A 19,723-nucleotide genomic window follows, 5' to 3' on the forward strand; every position below is an offset into this window, starting at 1 on the left:
TGCAGCACGATCCTGAGGCATGGGTAGTTGGACGGAGCATTCACCCAGTCCGGGGGGTTTCCCGCGCTCAAGATGTGCCGCTCCCCCAGCCGCAGGCAACTTGCATCGGTGACGTATCGGTTGGTGATGAAGGCCGGGACTGATACTGCTGGTATGAGCAGCCCCAGTCCTCCGCGCCAAGGTGGAAGCGCCAATTGACTCAGCGGCACGCGCAGGCCCCCGGCGCCGGCCCAGAGAAGGGAGCCCATCAGGTGAGACACCTTCGCTATGTCCAGCGCTCTAGCGCCACAAACGGATGCGACGTACCACAGCTTCGGTAGTAGGAAGGTGTTCAGAAGAACAACCCTCTGTACCAGGTTAAGGTGTCTCACCCGATGCAGCCAGATCAGGTGACGGAAGTGCTGTATCACAGTGTCCCAGTTGTGTGACATTGCCTCGCGTATGTTGTTGGAGAACATAATACCGAGGAGTCGGAGCCTCTCCTCGGTGCGAAGCCACGGGACCGTGATTGGATTATCTGTACATCCTATATCCAGCGCGATACATTTTGCGACATTTAGCCGCGCTCCGGACACGACACCAAACGCATTGAAAACTCCTCTCACGCTTTCGATTTTTAGGGATGAGGTAGTCACCACCGAGACGTCGTCCGCGTATGCGACTACCAGGTCGTCCTGGCCGCAGCACACACTTTCCAGTCTGGAGATGAGGGGTTGCATGTATATGGTAAAAAGGTGCATCGATAGAGGGTCACCCTGTCGTACCGAGCATTGGATGGGAAAAGGAGGGGAAATGTTACCGTTTATGAGAGTCTTTGAGGAGGATCTGTTTCCAATAGTCTGCAGTAGCTCAATCAGCCCCGGATGAAAACCCATCGAGGTCATTGTGGTCATCAGGAAGTCTCTTCTCACCCGATCAAAGGCGTGAGAAAGGTCAAAAGATACCAGTTTACCACGAATTTTCCTCCTCTTCAGATCGACTATTCTCTCCTTCACAGAGAGTACAGCCTGGAAAATGTTCTGAGGTTTGTTGCAGCATTTTTGTGCCCTCGAAATCGTCGGCGTCGCCTCAAGGATACCCTCGATACGCAGCTTCAGAATTCTCGACAGAATCTTGTAGTCTGTGTTCAGGAGAGATATAGGGCGAAAAGAGGACAACACTGAGCCACCTCCTCGCTTCCCCACCGGGACAATGACCCCGTCCAAGAATGCCCCTGGTATGTTACCGTTCAAGGCTTCGTTTAATATGGTTGTGAGTTCCCTCCCAATCATTCCAAATGCCTTTTGGTAGAATTCAATTGGTATTCCATCCGGGCCAGGGGATCTGCGTTTGTTTGCTTTATTGATAGCATGTTTTATTTCCGCCATGGAAATCTCTATCATGCAGTCGTTGTTTTTCTCGCAATCCACCGGGATGGAGCGTGAACATTCAAAGGAAGAGTCTCTGTGCGTATAATTTGACTCGGTTTCGTTATTTGTGTACAGACCAGTAAAGAAACAGCTGAGAATAGTCTGTATCTCATCCTTGTCCTCCACAACTCTACCCTCTTCTGTCGTTATACGGTCTATCACGGTTCGTCTTCTCCTTCGCTCGGCAAGCTGGAAGGATGAGACGTTTTCACCACAAACGCGTGTCTCATTTATGCGTGCAAAATTTTCTGAGAATTGCCTTTGGAGGCTAAGCATTTTCCCTTTGATACGATTTATGTTAGTTATCTCGCTGGGGTCCGCCAGGTAGCGTCCGTGGGCGTTTTTTAGCAATCTGTACAGAATGTCGTGATGTAGTCTGAAGTTTGCGTATGCTTGATTAGTTTTCCACCGGAAGAAAGATTTTATTTTAGGCTTCACATATTCAATCCACCATTGAATGCACGTGCCATAGTTTCTTTTTTGTCTTTTCCAGTAGTTCCATTTGGTCTCGAACTCTTCAAGGTTTTCGTCTGTCAGCACGTGTGGTCTCAACTGCCAGTAGCCGTTTCCGCGTGGGCGGGTGGGTGAGGCAGGAAGGCAAAGACGAACCGAAATAGCCTTGTGGTCAGTAAAAGACAGGAGGTGCATGCATGTCGTGCGCAGCCCATTGCGCAAAGCTGGTGAGGTATAGCAGCGATCGATGCGCGACCCCGAGCCACGCGTGATGTACGAGTATTCTACCTCGTTTCCCCGGATCTCCTCCCAAGTGTCAAACATCCCCATACTGCTCACAACGCTCTGCAGGGACATGCTGAAGTTTCCGACACCCGTGGCGTCCACCGACCGCAGTACCGAATTGAAATCCCCCGCCATGATGACGTGTTCGGTGGCATTGGCCAAGTAGTGCACCAGCGTTCGGCCGAAAAAATCCTCCCGCTCCGCTCTGCGCTGCGACCCAGACGGGGCGTAAATATTGCACAGGGTAGTGGATCCCTCCAGCCGAGCGCATATTAGACGCGAGTCCAGGCTGCGCTCGACATGAGAGTATCTCAGGTGGTCGCGCAATGCGATCGCTGTCCCTCTCCTTTCTTCATCGACATTGGTTATTATATTGTAACCTGGCAGAGTTATCTCTGCGTCTGCTACCTCTTGCAGAAACACTATGTCTGCTTCTATGGTCCTTAGAAATGTCCTCAGTGCATGCATTTTGGTAGAGTTTGTCATAGTGTTTATGTTGATGGTAACGAAGATAAAGCTTGTGTTAGCCATCTCAATAAGCAAAAATAAGTGTGATAAATAGGGAAGATGATGGAGAAAAGGAGAATAAAAAGAAAAAGAACAAAAAAAAAAAAAACAGACTACCAACTCAGATAGAAAGAAGAAAAAACAAAGGAATCTACGCTTATGTTGATATCAAAACGGGGAACTTTATGTTTCCATGGTTCCGCTTTCCCTTCCTTCGGCTTCCTTCCCGAGTGTGTCTTTGCGAGTTTTACGATTGCGTGTACGTCCACGTTTACTGCCGACTGAGTTCACAGATCCTGCCTCGCTGTCAGTTGTTTCAAACGGCTCTTTGTCTTTTTTAGTGGAAGGGAGTTTGATAATAGGGGAACGATCGCGAGGAATCTTAAACTCTCCCGGTGTCGTATCGTATCGGCCCAGCACCTCCGTCACAATTACCTTTCCCCTCTTCGTCGCGTTTGCCAGGTACCTACCCGTCTCCGCCTCGTCACAGGCTTCCCCATTTGTAGCTGTTTTGGCCAGCGGTTTGTCGGCACTTGTCGGTTTGTTTGGCTCTATCTCCATCACCTGTCGAGTCATCGAAGTGCTGGGGCCCGGCGATGGCGGTGTCGTAGTCTCTTTTGATGGTGTCGTCTGCGATGGCGCCGGCGTTTGGGCACACTTGCTTACGCTTTGAAGCGGTGCCCATTGTCTCACATCTTCTTTGGCCTGCGGCAGGTTATTCATCCTAGCCAGGTCCAGGCGCAATTGGGCAATTGATGTGTGTACAGGCCGGGACCCGTTGGATTTTTTGCCCTTTTGTTGTTGTTTCGGATTGGTTTTGGGTACCGTGGTTCTCGGTGCTGTGTGTTGCGATGGTGTAGGTGCGGGCGTACGCTTCGCCATATCAGCGTAAGACTCACGCTTCGTCTGCGCACATGTCCTACCCAAATGCTCTGGTACCAGGCAGTACTTGCAGTACGCCTCTTGCCCGGGGTATTTTATTGGTGTGCGTTCACCAGCAATGACCAGCGTCGGTCCCAGCTTCATTTTGGCATTGAACGGTATTAGCCTAACCGTCCGAACGCCCGTCAGCACACCTGGAACCCGCGTTTCTGCTCCATATTTCTCATCGTGAATTGATGAAATTTCGCCGAATTTGGCCATTTCATCTCGGATTTCATCATGTGTAATGTAAGAGGGAAGCTCTAGCAGCCTCACCTCTATCGTTCCATCCTCCAGGATCAATGGTATGGTGTAGGTTTTGCCATCGATGGCAATGGCGTGTTTGTTGCCGTTGGCTGCGACAACCTCTCTCGCCAGCTCAGCTGTCTCCATCTGGACGAAGACGCGCCCGCGAGATGAGCAATTCTGAATTGCTTCAATTTTTTCGCCAAGGCCAAGTTTGTCAACGATAAAATCGATGACTTCTGTTCTTGAGGGGCGTCTTGGCATCCCCTCGTAGTCGATGCAGAACGTGTTAGCCCGTATGGGCTTCCTCGCTCTTGCATCCTCCATCTCACTTTTACTTCGCTCTCACTGACTTGTATCGCACTCGTATCTGTCGCACTTGACGTGGTGTAGTACGTCTACTCGCATCTGCGTTTCAGAGCGTGACTCGAATCGTCGGTCCGGTTAATTGGGTTCGTTGGATAAAGGTTTGTTTTAACGTCCCGTTTTCGGCTTTCTTTTTTCCCCCGTCGCAGATGCACCCTCGGTCCGGCTGCTCGGTGCGCCCCAGATCGACCTCGAAGAGGGCAAGGACTCGCTGATCCTGCGGTGTGTGGCCGACGCGAATCCGCCGGCAAGCATTGTGTGGCGTCGGGCCGGTCGGTCCGAGATTGCTAGCCTGCAGGAGTCGCTCCAACTGCGTCCGGTTGGTCGGCGGGATGCCGGCATGTACACCTGCCAGGCGCAGAACTCCGTCGGAACGTCGGAGACGATGTCAGTCCAGTTGGACGTGAAATGTGAGTACCACCCGTCTCGTCACGTTTGTTACGAACGGATTATACGTCAATTATATAAATCCCTTTTGGTCTCACATGCTCATTCGCGGTTTTCCTCCCTACTTTCCCAGATGCACCGAAAATATTATCAGCGGGACCGGATCGCCTCACCACGGCGCCACTGTTCAGTCCTGCCGCGTTCGAGTGCGTGGCCGAGGGAAATCCGGCTCCTACCTACAAATGGGTCCAAAGGTATGTTCTATGTAGATTATTACTTTTTTGAAGAAAATCCAAAGTAATAAGTTATGCATTAATTGTTTATACTTTCATTTTGCTCATAGCCCTGTTAATAGATTATTTATGTACTGCATATTTAAAACAATATATCTCACTTTCCTCTATGCATGGTTTCCTGGAATAACGTTATTTTATTGGAGATCCTACTGAAGTTTATATAAGAAGCTTTATGTTAAAAATATTCTGAGGGATCACTTCCGCTTAAAAAACCAGAAACCACAATGAAGTTTTAATTGTACCATCGGAAGAAGGTTTCACAAATCTTAAAAATGTCTGTGTCGACATCAACAAGAAAAACTATATGAAGGAGGTCAGTTTTTTTTTCATTTTCTTCCCCCACGTCCTTTACACCTGTTTCTTATTATTTATTTACGACCTCATACCGCACCAGACAGGGCTTCTAACGACGGACTGAAGCGTGCTTTATTTTTAATTAAAATTCATTAACGCCTTTCCGTTCGAGGTGCAGAGTGAATACCGTGAAAATATAAAGGTGGCCAAGGCGCAGGAGTTTGAAAAATAAAAATAAAGTTAAAAACACAGTCCAGAACGAAGGAAAAATACTCACAAATAGGGTTTGTTTAAGGTTTGCTGCCAGATGTTTTTTTTTCTACTTCCCTTTTTCATCTCCACCCCGGTTCTAGCGCTACCATTTCCTTTACTGCAATAATTCATTAAGTTTTTCTTTCACATGACCTTTTGGAGGCAATCCTACCCACTCCATTTTTACACCATTGCGACTCATCCGGTCTGACGTTTTCTATCGCTCGATGTTTCCCACGCAGAATTTCCACACAAGGCAAACCTTTCCTCGACCGGGGCCGGGAGTCGCGGCTGGTGATAGACAACGTCACGTACGACTACCAGGGCGAGTACGAGTGCCGTGCGACAAACTTCATCAACGGCCAGGAGCGTACGGCCACCTCCGACCCGATCGCACTGCAGGTCGTCGGAGCGCCGCAAGTCCTGCGCACCACTTCCGCTTCCGGCGGAGCCGTCGGGCACTCGGTGTCGGTGCGGAAGGGTGACTCCGCCACGCTGTCGCTGATCGTCTGTGCCGATCCGAGACCGCGGCATGTCGCTTGGGAGTGGGGCTCGCTGCGGCTCGAGGCTGGCAATGGCATCGGTAAGCTAGCTGAACACAGTTTCCGTACAGGAATTAATTGATTCTCAACCTCCGCTTCAATCTGTCTCTTGTAGGGCGCTATCGAGTGGACGATGTAACGCAGGATAGCAGGGAGGACTGCTATCTGGCCACACTGCACATCGCTGATGCCGACCTGCAGGATCAACGGCCCTACTACTTGGTGGTCGAAAACGATCGTGGAACCGATCGGCATGCGATCAATCTGCGTGTCGAAGGAATGTTCTCCGGTAAGCTATAATTCATTCATCTGCGACTCTCGACTACTTTCTTGCAGCTCAGGTGTCTTTTGCGCCAGCAATAATTTCGTTTCCAATAAGTTCCCCCCTCAAGGAACTTTGTTCTCCCGTGCACCTGCTCTTCAAACGTACCTTTTGACAATCACAGCCGAATACATTTCCGGCACGATTTAACGATTTCTACGTGATTTCACGTATCGCCAAAGGCAGCCATTTGCCATTTTCTTTGTGCACATTACCGGAGACATTTTTGCCGTACGTGGTACACCGAGGTTCCGCTGGGAAAATCGTCTCAAAGAGTTTCCATTCCGCTTGCGAGAAAGTATACGCGACCAGGCAAAACTTTGTCGCTCATTACAATCATTACAAATGATCATAATTAAGCCATTACGCGTACGCAAAGAAACAGCATCGTCAAAGTTTTATACTCGCCGTGAACGTGAACATTCTGCATCCTCACGCAAACATGGGCATGAAGAGAGATGGCGGTGGTGTGGGCGTTTGGCAAACAGGAGAAGTCTTCCCACAAACTTTTCCTCACTCCGGGTTCGGGTGGCAAACATGCAGTGGAAAAAGATGTCACCCGGTTTGTTGTGAACATCGAGGGTTCGAGATCTGTTTGCCCACCCACCCACTTCCTGCCCGCTGGCTCCAACTGGGAGGAACAAGAAACCCGAACGCCAATGCCTTGTTCTTTTGTCGTACTGTTTAATCCCATGTGTGTTCGTGTTTGTGCGCGTCCCTGGCTGTCTTTCTTGTCGAGCAACTCTGAACTTTAATTAATTTTCTTATTTCTCACACGCTTTCTTCGACCGAAAATGCTGTTCATCCGGATCGTCCTCGTCCGACCCTTCGCTGGTTCACGAACCAAAAGTAGTGGAACCATTGGAGCTGAGCTACCTGCTGGGAATAGCCGGCGGGTGCCTGGCGGCGTTTCTCATCCTCATCTGTCTCTGCATCTACGCGGTACGGGCGAGAAAATGCTGCTTCAGGAGTAAGTATTGCACAATGTGTCTGAGCGGGTTGGAGGGAAATAAAACGAATAAAATCAAATATGCGATGGGCAAACCCCGTCAGCGCCAACCGAATGTTGGCCGGGTTTCAGCCCCAGGGTCGATACTGGCAACAGATCGAACAAGGCACACTAGAGCGTGTGTGTTAATGTTTCTTAATGTTCATGCATTTATTCACGTACCGTTTTTCCTCTTTTCTCACCCCTTTTTGGCGCAGATCGCAACAACTACAAGACGTCGGAAAAGGATAGGTGAGTACCCCTTTGAAGCGCTCAAGTGGCGGCAAATACTCGACTGTGGCCCGACACTCGGCCTGCTCGAGCCTTCCCATTCCTTTCGGAGGAAACGGAAGCCCGCGGTCCTCAGCACTTTTCCGGGGCGCAAAGACGCTCCCGGGGAACTGGCTGCGAAGCGGAAATCTAATTATACTTTCCGACAAGCGGTCTGTGATCTGGAAGCTGGGGATCAAGCTTAAAATTCTGTCAAACGACGCTCGAACGATCAAGTTTTCCCGGACAGCATCTTGTGCCCGGCTGCTGCAACGCGCGTTGGTGAATATGTATGATGCTCGCAGCACCACAACAAGTGCCGGCCAGGATTCCGGCTTCCCGAGCACGAAATGATTCAGATTTTATGCATGCAGCTGGGGTCCGTGTCTTCGGCGTCACCATCATCGAGACCGGTTTCAAGCATTGTTACGCCGGTTCCATCGATCGTTACATAGTTTGGCGTGGTGGTCTCTTCCGTGGTTTGACACGGCCCATACCGGGGGTGAGAGGATTTGTTTTGATTTTATTTTCCAACCAAAGCTTCTTTAATCTATGTTTATGTTATCGTCGGTTTTTGCGTAGTCGAGTTAAATTATTCTCCACCAGTAAAGATCAGTGCTTGAAGGGAACTTATTTGAATTTACTTTCTTCCCTCGAGCGAAAGAGAAGCAAACACTCTTTCTTGGGTCGGTTTGTGCTCTTAGTTTCCGGTCCGGAAATTTGTCACTCGTTAACCGCAACGAACATGCAAACGAATCCCTAGCAACAACAAAAAACCAAACATACACAAAAATACGTTCGGAAAAAAGCTAAACATACACAAAAATACGTCCAGAAAAGCGGAAAATCTTCACCATTGTTTCGCGCAAACACCGGTACAAGTAACAACGTGGCCAAAGGTAACCTTTTGTCGAGGTAGGTCCGTTTTGTTACGCTCTACCCCCGGGTGGCAGAAACTTGCCGTTGGCATTTCGAAAAGGACCTGCTCCAACAAAAGGGTCGTAGTTGACCGCAAAGATCGCAGGGGTAAAAAGCCGGGGACGAACAACAAGAAGAAGTAACGACAAGACAATGAAAAGGTCGACCGGTGGAAGCACGAAAATAAACATACCCACGAATCAACGACTCTTGTTGTGCGCCCCGGAACAGGAAGTGGGATGTTGGAAGTAAATCTTGAAGTTTTACTTTTTTAATGAAATTTTGCATGCACTGAGAAGCCGGTGAGGTTAGTGCCGGGGGTTCTGTTTATCGTGTCGCCTTTTGGCTCACGTTGCCAGTTGAAAGAAGTCCTCAAACAACAAACGAAAGGCAAGGAAATTTCCACCTTCGAAAAAAAGTTGAGCAAGGTAAAAGGGATGTTTGTACTGTGGTGTTAATCCTAAGCCAAGGGTACTCAAAAGGAATTAATACCTCCGAACAAAATGTAACATTTTGCAAAGTTTGTTAAGTTTAACCATATTTTGATGAGTATGGCTTGTTCAAGAAAGAGACAAGCGAAAGGCTATGTAAACATTAAAACAATCTATCTTTCTGTATCTGTCAAAACCGTTACCTTTGGCAGTAAAGTAAAGGTGATAAGTTTGTCTGCGAAGCGAATGCGATAGCTTCGGTTGGCCAAATTGCATCGTCGATCACAGAAAATGGTTCTCGGCCCATCCAAGAAATAGAACTCCGAAAGCCCCCTTCACCGACAACCTTCAATCGACATAAAGGGAAACCATCTCTCCCGTGTTCTACTTTCCAATAAAATATGGGTATCTTGAAGCGTCCCGGCGTTCCTATCCACACATTCTATTGACAATAAATCTTGCACATTTGACACTGAAAATTGAAAATATCACATGACAAATAGCGTGCCACGATGATCCATTTTTCATGTTCCCACGAATGTTCCGGAGCTCGCACGGTTACGGTATCCCGGAAGCTGATAGCTGGAAGGCTAACACACGGTGGCTGGAGCAAGGGGGAGTTTAGGGTAGGTGCGAAATTGGATTTTGACCAGCTATCGTGTGGCGCTCGGATTTTTGCACCCTTTTCATCGTCCCGATCGCGATTCTGCAGACTGATTTATTTTCAAACAAAAGGATCGGCAGTTTGTTGGAGGGAGAAAGGGCCCTGACGCATCAAACGATTTTTCCATTTGGAAAGATGCCTGACACCGATATCCCGTATACATTATCAGATTACTTTGAAGCGAAAGTGAGAAGTGGGCCGGGAAAAAGATTTAGTTCCAAATACATCGGATGACGTCAGGATCGGAGTTGAAGTTTCGACACATCTTCTAGATGTTTGTAAATGGTAAAATGGATTAAAAACAGACGATAGTGAGAAGAGGTTATTTTCTTGGTAATCTCAAAATACATCTTCCATGCAACTCAACCAAGAAAATATTTTTCACGTAACCTTCACTCAACCTTCTTCAGCGTTCCGACCCTACCGCCCACCTAATCGGCCAACCAATATCCCTCGCTGACCGTGAACAATGATTCAATTTTCCTTCCATCCAGCTTTACATTTCATCAATATTTCACGAAGCTTTTACGATCCGCCTAAACAATGACATTAGCATCTTCGCGGCGGCTCGAACTGATTCCGGTCCCGTTCGCTACGGGTACTTCCGAAAAATAAAAGCACAACAACCGACGCTCCAGAAGGGACATAAAAGTTTCAGTGCTGTTGGCTTTTGCCACAAAACAGCAGACCGACAACATCGGTTCGAGTTTTGGGGGCTTGTGTAAACCGAGCGCTTTTCATATTCGCGAACAGCGAAGATGCTCGTGGTGAATAAAAGGAAAATATAAAAGAATGTAAAAATGCAGCCTCCTGGACGACCGCAGCAAAGCTTAGCCAAAAGAAGCTGTACGATTCCGACATGTAAAGAAAGCCGGTAGTGGATGGGACGAACGAAAAAAAAGAACCACATCGATACAAAATACGAACACATGCTGAGCCACAACTGCCGAAGGAACGCAAATCTCTTATTAAATCCTATTAATATTCAGAATACCCGACCGAAGTGTCTTTGTAACGCTGCCGGAGGCATTTCGCTGGGTTTATTTTGTTTGCCCTACCTTATCGAATCCATGTTACAACAATCACCAGAGAAAACTGAGGCGGGGTTTTTTGTGTTGTCTTAAAACAACCAAGTGACAGAGATCGTAACAGAAACCACCGCCCGAAATGGCCGTCGCTGATCGGAACAAAAAGGAAATTGCGCTTTCCGCTCAGCACCACACGTGAGTTTAGTCGTTATGATTGTGGCTATGTTGCTTTTATTCCTTATGTCGCTGCAAAAACAAAAATGGGAAATGCTAAAACATATCCCAAAGGCTCTGAATGCTGTTCCGAACGTCTTATACAAACTAAGATAAAATTTCAATAAGCTCTACACAATACGTTGGTCAATAAGGTGGTCCCAAAATCTATTAAAGAAGAATTCAATTAGGGTGACTCGCATCCAGCTGATGGTTGTTTACCAACTTCTGCTGTGGCAGAATCCTGAGCTCCACGAATTTGAAGCTGTTCCAAACGGGCGAGCCACCTTCTGATGAGAGCCAACCTTGTGCGCACCGTTGCAGCGGGAAGATTTCGTTTTAATATTGAACATATCCTTGTCGTGAGACGTCTCTAAATCCCTACATGTATAGAAGCTATTACTGCTTGGATGGTAACAGTCTTTTTCCGGATGGCGCGAAATGGGGGACCAACAGATCTGTAGTCGTTCCAAGGAAGCAAACTTTTAGCAAAACGACACTGAAACGACTAAAACAGCAGGGAATACTCGGATACCTTTATTCGTTACTCGTACCTGCTGTAATGGAGAAAAAATGATTTTCTAAGTACTCAGTACGACCGTTTTCCATTTCAATATAACAATGCGGACCAAAGCTCAAATGGAATGTAGCTGCATACATGAATAAAATGAACTTGAGTTAAATTTATTTTATCCTACGTAAAGCTTTTTAAAGCGATTTTGGGGAAACTAGAGCGACTTTACTTTGAACATGTTTTGTGTGCTCATGAATAATATTCTTTGAATGGATTATGATCTTGTTCTTAGAAAACAAAAGCATTGATGTAACCTACGATAAGAAAACTACTTCATAGTCCCATGGGACACAACACATTGAATTGTTTTCATGTGGTTTTCCATTACCCAATCGTGGTGCTTTGAAAGGAAGTTACAGGAATACAACGTTCGTACTGACACTAGACCACCACAAACTCCAAGAACGGAATCTTCAATCCCAAATCCCAAAAGGGTAATCCAATTAAAAACCACAAAACCTCGGGCAGAAACCGTCCACGCATCGTGTGTCCCATCAGGAATCTTGTTATGGAATCACTATCTAGAAAAGAGGCAGTTTGGAAGCACAGTTTATAGCCCGCAAAACGACACAACGTATCCCGGGAAAATGTGGCCAAAGGCTGCAACCCGCCCTGTTTCCTGGGCGACTGGTTGAAAAGAGTAGCACCTGCCGTTGATAGGGAAAGACATTATTTTCCCAGAAGTCCATCAAGTTGGACAACAAAATCTCCTCCTGAAAGCGCTCCGATCTTTGGCCGACGCACCTCCAGAGTCTAAGCGAGAGGGACCGAAGCATCCATCACATATTTCCGCATTCATTGTGTGGCCCATTAATATCCTGTTGTGGTAGAGTTGTTCGAATAACCCTCTACTTATGTGATGGAAGAATAAAGCCTCAAAGGATTGTTCGTTTTAACCATGCCGAGCGTCTATCGAAGGCATTCTCGGACACAATTGTATTTTTCCAAGCTTTTAGATAGAAAGTACCTGGAAGACTGTAGTTTTGGATAGTTCAAAGGCCCATTAGTAAATACATTGAAAGCCAATTCATCGAACAATAGTTTGCTCCATTCCAATTCCTGTTTCCAACATGTTTGTTATTTATATACCCCTTGCTGGTATTGGAATTTGTATAGCATCCATCGGAAAGAATGCTCATTTTTCACCTCGCAAACCTACCAAACCATCAGCCATTTCCTCCGGCAACCCATGTTCAACCTCCAGCGGGAAGGAAAACGGAAAAAAGGAGGCAAAGGATCAACTTTTCGGCCGCCTAGCTCTGTTGCGCCGCATTCCCTTTGATGGATGCACGGAATTACAGATAGCAACAGAGGAAATCTAAACAAATTTCGTGCTATATTTTACTTTTCCCAATTTCCTTCGGGTTCGGTGCGTCGCCGGGCTGCGTACCAGCTGGCGGACACTTTTTCCAGCCTTTCCCTGCGGTTGCCCGGACGTTACATGGTAGGCTTTCATCGCATTTTCCAAGTGATGGACTTTCCCGCTCAGAGTAGCCTCCTGGTTGGCAGGGCTACATTTCCGTAGGAATTTTTCCTTTCCTGTGAGGTTTTCGTACGGCGTGACCGAACGCCGAAACTCGTCAAACATTGCACGGCCAATGTAGAACGCTGATGGTGCGTACTTTTGGTTGAGCAAACGAATGGTTCTTTGTGTGTGGCCGCAGATCTCTGTGATCGGTCAAAAGGGAAGGTGGCGATTCTTGGCGACTTTTTTTCCTTCCTTCCTTCCTTCCTACTTATGGTCTTATGGTGGCGACCACGTGAACCAAGAATGGCAACTCGAGAGCACTTGCGTGAGTTCGCTCACGAAAAGCGAGAAAAAAATGAACCAAATCGTGCTCCTTGCACTTGTCTTGTTTTTTGTTTCTTCTCCCGTTTTTCCGTGAGCGTACTCTTCGAGCGAAAATAAAGTGAATGTGGTTTAAGTGGAATGAAATGTTTCCTTAATCGTTATCATAAATAATACCCTCAATTGTTCGTCCGTTGCGTTGCGAATGTTTCGTTTGGCTTTCTGTTTCCGTCGATGGCAGGGACTTTCCTTGAACCGGGTGCTTGTTTCGTAACATTTGCCTTCCATTCCCTGGTGTGCCCGATTGTGGGATGGATGAAAAATATGCGACCGATTGCACAACGGACCATGTATTAGCTTTAATTCGTAGAATACCAGCCGTGCGTACATACTTCTCGTCCCTTCCGATGGGCAAGTTTCCATCTCAAGACCGCCCCGACGTGAAGAACACGATCTCGCTTCTTGAGAACGAGCATTGAGCCCGTGTTTTGGAAATGGAAGCTGCTATTCACACTCGCAACAATGCCAACATATTCACCCTCGTGGTGCACCCAGCTGGAGGAGGGAAAATTGCTACGGAAAAACCTGCCCACGCTGCTGAGCTGACGTTTTTATTGAGCGACAAATGGGCACGGGCCGGGGCTCGGAAGGTGGGCGCGATCGGCAAATATAGCTGTCATTTACAAGCATTAACCTTAATTTGACCAAAAACCGAGCCCGTGTGCCACCACGAAGCCCCGGTTGGAAGAAAAATGGTCGATAAGCAGTTTTACGGCGCCGGGAAGGCCCTATGAAGTCGAGAGCTTTCCCGAGCGTTAAAGGAAGCTCCCTCGATAAAGCGGGAAGCATAGAAAATGGGAGAAAAGGGGCACCGACTCCATCGCAAACTGCTGCCGTGCAAATCTTCGTGCGAAAAAGCGAAACGTCGGCATATCGCCTCCCACACCCGGTTGGGGCACTTTTTCAAGCTGCTGGAAAGGTCCTCGGGTAAAGGTGACCATCGGTCGGAAAAATTGAGTACGTTGGCAATTAATGAAAGATGTAGGAAGCCACTCGACCGGCCACACCGCAATGACTTACTTCGCATCGCCGGAAACTAATGATGTCTGGGCGATGAATGGCATACTTAGTATCCGGGCGGCATATTTTCGGACACCATTTCATTATGATATCACTTTGAAAAAGGAAATACACTTACGATGAATGTGTACAACGAACTGTGAAATGTTCCCGCTACATCATTGAAACACAAAAATAAATTGGAACTAGTTATAAAAATAAATACAAACATAACTAACACTTTTCAACAAATCAACTTCTATAACAACATTAAAGCACATGGAAGTACTGAACTGGAAACGAGTCAATCAAGTTGTATCTAACCTCCTAGGACAGCTCGACACGCACGAGCCCTTTAATTTGGCAAAATTAATTACGTTGTGTCCGGTTACAAATTATTTCCATACCGGCCGACCTCGGCACGAACTATTCCGGCAGATTCCGGAGGTGTTGCTAGACACGTCCCACGTCCCCCTGTCGTCTCTTTTTCCGTCCATCCTGGTCAATTCTCGATTGAGTGTTTATTTTTTTACCAACCGATTCGAACCGACGAGAACGACCGGACAAGGAAGTGTGATTAATCATCGCCCTTTAAGGATGCCGCAGCGACTGCTCCAAAAACATTGGGAACCGCCGGGGGTTGGGCCCGCTCGACCACAATGGCGTGGAGTTTTATCCGCAGTGGTTGGAAGGAACCCGAGACCGAGCAACACTGAAGCGCACGTGCGAAGAAGAACGGCTTTGATGTGTGGACGTGTGTTTGCACACGTTTGTTTTATTTTGTCTTTAAACTCTTGTTGTCTTTTTGGGTTTTTGTTTTTTTTTCGAAGTAGCTACCATCGAGATGGTAATACCGGCAACAACACCTTTCGCATGGTTTTGCGGTTCGAGGAAAAGGAAACCTTTGATCGTGATACATACATACATACCTGTTCGGGTGGCAAAGGCGAACGTGCTTGAAACCGTCTTATGTTTCACCCGGGTCGAGTATACAAAAACACCCACAAGTTAGATGGTGGGAGGCATGTTTTTGTCAGCTGATCCGGGAAAATGTGACGGAAAGAAAAAGCGACTGATTGTTGCAACCGACGATGGAGTTGGTTTTATCAAACAAATACGCATCCAGTGAACGAGTCCGACGAGATGCACTCGGGAATTACAATCTTTTCACACAAGATGCTAAAACAACGATCGCGCACGTGTTGGGGCAATCTTTTCCATGATGGTTTCGGGTGCCGAGTGAAAAACACCTACCGTTGGGAGGTGTGACGATGCAATTCCATTTTTCTTTATGTGGTATTTATGTTTGTCATGTGTCAAAATGAATGTTTTCACTCGAGCTTGAGCATCTGGATCGACGTCGGCGGGGATTGGGTTGAATGTGTGCGGATGTGGTTATGAAAAACATTCCCACAAAAGGGCGAAACTAAAAGGAAAACCTAAACGAAACGAACCGCTTTGAGAAAACCATAGAACAGAGGAGGAAAAATTTGCTAAGTAAACCATTCCTAGTCGCCGTGAAAAACGTACAAGGGAAGGTTTCAGCAGGAAGGAATGGATGCAAAACTCTAGTCCTCTTGCGGGCAAAAGCTTTCCCTGGTGCGCCGACCGTATTCCAAAACGTAGTCCGTAGAAGAGGCACGCTTCCGCCCGAGCGTCTGGGAGGAAATGAGCCTCGCAGTCCAACCCGGAAAATGCAGGATACTCGGGACAATCTCGGCGCACACGTTTACCGGGTGTCGGTGCTGACGATGAGCAACTTACTCCGTGCAATCGCAGCATTATGGCGCTACAAATGGGATGGCACTCAAAAACAAGAGTAAAAGAGATATATAAAAAAAACACACAACATGGAAAACTCACCCACACCCATTTCCGCAATCCAAGCCCGTTTTATTGGCAATGTCAGATGGACCGACGAAAGGTGAAGGAAAAGGCGGGAGCCGTGGGAGGATAAGCGGAGGGTTCCATCATCCTCATTTCCATGCTACACGGTAGAAAGGATTTTTATCATAAGTATCATCAGCATCACCAGCAGCAGCATCATCATGAACATCAACACCGACCGACGCCAACAACTTCATTCTGTTCGTGCGGGACGCCGAAATGGGCCGCGCTCGCCGAGTATCCTCCCTGGTTCCTCCTTCCCCGCCTCCCGGGACAACGATGGCCATTGAATGGGGTGGGTTTTGCACGCGCTTTAGCGCAACATAAACTTCAGCATAAGTATGCATGCATGTAAAAACGGCAAACATAAACCAGTGCCCGGGCAATGTGGGCAGCGAGACTGGCACCTTTAGTGAGTGGTTTTAACCTGCCGGTAACGCTCGTCCTTGTTCGGCAGAAGTATCGGCCCTCCCGCACCACGGGTTTGGGTGGCAATTTGAACTGATGGTCGTTTTGCGCTGAGCACACGACGGTGCTTTACAATGTGTTGATTGATATGATAAAGGAACGTAAGAGCCTAGTGTTGTGCAGTACATTTCTTTCAACAGACATGGCACTCGAACGGGGTCGAGGCGGATGGGGTGCGATATCAGCGAAGCATAAAGACGGCGCAGTGCCATAAATATCAGCTTGCCGAGCAGATTATCATGTTAATGATGATGCGTGTGGCGTGGTTACCATAAGGCCTCGTTACCTGCCTTCGAGATGAAAAATGCTCGGCATATCTGCGAAGTGCTAGACATTTTAATGATCGGTCTATTTGCAGGGTATGCATGTACAGATGAAATCTCTTATACAAAGAAACATCTAAAATGCTCATGCATTGCAAATGAATCTCATACTCCGCAACAAAAATTATAAATCATAAAACATGCCAAACGCGCTCCTGAGACCAGAATTTATACATTATTAATCAGAACTCAATTGAAACCTGACTATTCCAACAAGAAAATGGGTTTATCATTGAAATTGGATATGAAAAATAAAGATCATTAGCACATTTTTCACATACAAATTTCATCATTTCCTAAAAGCATGACAAACATGAGTGACAATTTGTTATATTATCACAAGCTTTAAGATTTTAGAAAAAAATATGTTTGAATGCTATCAGTATGTATAGAACCAATAAATTAAAATTGATTTTCTAATACCACACAACTGTTTCTTGTAATCAACTTAGAAACTTTCAATATGGTATACGATGTGGGACGGATAATTGAATGAAAACCAAACTGCACATTTTTCTGCATTTGATCGTCCTTGATTCATTGGCATAAGAAAACTTAAATGTTCAATCTGAGGGATTAGTAAGCATGCACGTCCCTCCTCTGTTTCAATCGTACCCTAGCGTCCTCAGGGTGTTAGATGTAAGATTATAGCACAAATCGTCACCCACATTTCCTATCGATCTAATTCCCTGCGGGAGATTCCCAAGGATTCACTTTGGATACGATAGCGTGTGTATTGAAATAAATCTATCCAGATCCACTTGAGACCTCTTGAAAAATATCCTTACGACGGACGATTCGAAGGAAAAGAAAAACACAAACAAAATGAACAACGCTTCGGTGACGAAAGTGGTTCCTCTTCGGGTGAGGGCGTGTCGAGAGATCATCTGCGCTGGTGTCCTTAATCCCAACACCCAGTGGTGAGAAACTTGGAGCCTACAGAGCAATCCGGAACATGGCTGCCGACCTGTTTGTTCAGGAGTTCTTGTTTTCAAATCCATGATCCGAAAGCAGGATTTAAGTTTCCATACGGACTCAAATGGAATTACTCTTGGCGATTCGTTTCGAACAGGATGAATGTCGATACCATGCCTTTTTCGTAGGATGTGTTAGTTAAATGTTGGCTGGTGTAGCTTGTGGACTTTGTGGGATGGGAGTAATTTGAATTTCTAATTAATTACTACAAGGCCTCGCTACCAGCCACTAGCGTTTTCATTCTCTCGATAACTCATCTTCCCCTGAGCGTTACGAAGACTTCGGTCGGCACTAGATCCCTCTACCAACCGGTTGTTTCGCAAAGTTTGGCGAGTGACTTCGAACGGGTCTTTTGCCGGATTGCCACAGATTCCACCACCAGCCGATCTGTGCCACTGGAACAGATGTGCCATCACTGTGAGTTACAACATGGTTGGGGCAACGGTTGGAATGTAGTCCTTGTATCAGCACCCGTTGTGGAACGATGGCACCGTCCATCCATCCTTTGCCATCAAGATCGTCGCTCGGATTACAACTTTATCTCTTAATGGGTTTCGTTCGCCCCGTGTCATAGTCCAGCGGGCTCCAGCTGGGCAACAATGGACGACGGAAGGGCACAGCGAAGCGACCAACGAGTCCGGAAATCTCCTGGGAACAGGCTGGCACAATAAGGCAACCCGACATCACCAGAGAATAGAATGTTGCAGATCACATCTAGCAATGGGCCATCCATTTCCGTCTCGGAAAAGCCCCCCGTGAGCGGCTCAACCGAAGAAGTGGTACCCTTTTTTTTTTGTGTGTGTGTGTGTGTGTGTGTGTGTGTGTGTGTGTGTGTGTGTGTGTGTGTAATGACATTTTATCAGGGTTTCCAAACTGTGAATTGCTTTCCAATGCACTTACGTCGTACCAAGGAAGAATAAACAACTAGCATTTTCTCGGCTGAGAGAGAAGCTTTTAAAATGAAAACTCTCAACGTGAACGGAAATCTTTAATACTTCGAAGTGCGTCGAGCTTCCATTAGCCATATCGCCTTAAACGAACACAACTCTTACTATGGACTTATGGTGCTCCATCGCTTTACTAAAAGCCGGTTCTTTACGATCAATCTTATCGGTAGAAGCTTCGATTCTTTCTAGGAAACTATGCCTACCGACTCGGTGAAAGGCAAGCACTACAAATTCTTTTACATAAATCTGTCCACTGAGGAGCTTTGTATTCGGTTGAAGCATGTTCAGCAAGCCATTCGTAACGTTGACTTGCAATGCTTGAGCTCATCTTTGTTTAATTAACTTAACGCATGCATTCTGCAAACATCGAATCAGATTCTTGCAATGCTCTAGATATTTCCTGTTGGATTAGGTCAAGTTAATTAACTTCTCGGTTGTTAGGAATAGTTTTCACAAAGCCGAAGCAATTAAAACCTCTGGAAACTGACTTACGGGTCATGTTATACATTATGGAAATCTCTGAATAGAGTAATTTTTTTAAAAGGACATAGCTTATACTAAGTTTGGATTTGTTTTCACTTAACTTTTGTTTGACACCAGATACCACATACAGCTCTTTTATTAAATTAAAACTCCATTCGATCTTTCTAACTCTGTTTCGTCAATTCTTTTGCACCGATTTGTACTTGCAGCGAAAAGGCCGACCTAAAGTCCCGCTCCGATAGTACGAGCGTGCCGCCACTGGACTCGATCTACACGACGCCGACCGGGTTCCACAGTCAGCACCATCACCATCACCATCCGCATCATGCCGCGCACCATCCGCACCAGAACGGAACGCCCGGCTCGCCGGAAGCAATGAAGGTACGCATGGCTGCGATGATATTGCAGCCACCGACAAGGGTTTAG

At 46.8% G+C, this 19,723-nt stretch overlaps 1 protein-coding gene across 1 annotated transcript in view; it reads left to right on the plus strand.

The window, feature by feature from the left end:
* LOC131286613 (B-cell receptor CD22) overlaps window positions 1-19,723 on the plus strand; it is a 68,280-nt gene extending 48,557 nt beyond the window's left edge. The window contains exons 5-11 of the mRNA XM_058315592.1: window positions 4,337-4,597; window positions 4,708-4,828; window positions 5,659-5,999; window positions 6,074-6,247; window positions 7,131-7,250; window positions 7,487-7,520; window positions 19,507-19,723. Of these exons, the coding sequence (XP_058171575.1) occupies window positions 4,337-4,597; window positions 4,708-4,828; window positions 5,659-5,999; window positions 6,074-6,247; window positions 7,131-7,250; window positions 7,487-7,520; window positions 19,507-19,723 (1,268 nt within the window). The remainder of the gene's footprint in view (window positions 1-4,336; window positions 4,598-4,707; window positions 4,829-5,658; window positions 6,000-6,073; window positions 6,248-7,130; window positions 7,251-7,486; window positions 7,521-19,506) is intronic.

The sequence above is a fragment of the Anopheles ziemanni genome, chromosome 3, assembly GCF_943734765.1.
Source record: "Anopheles ziemanni chromosome 3, idAnoZiCoDA_A2_x.2, whole genome shotgun sequence".
Lineage (NCBI taxonomy): Eukaryota > Metazoa > Arthropoda > Insecta > Diptera > Culicidae > Anopheles > Anopheles ziemanni.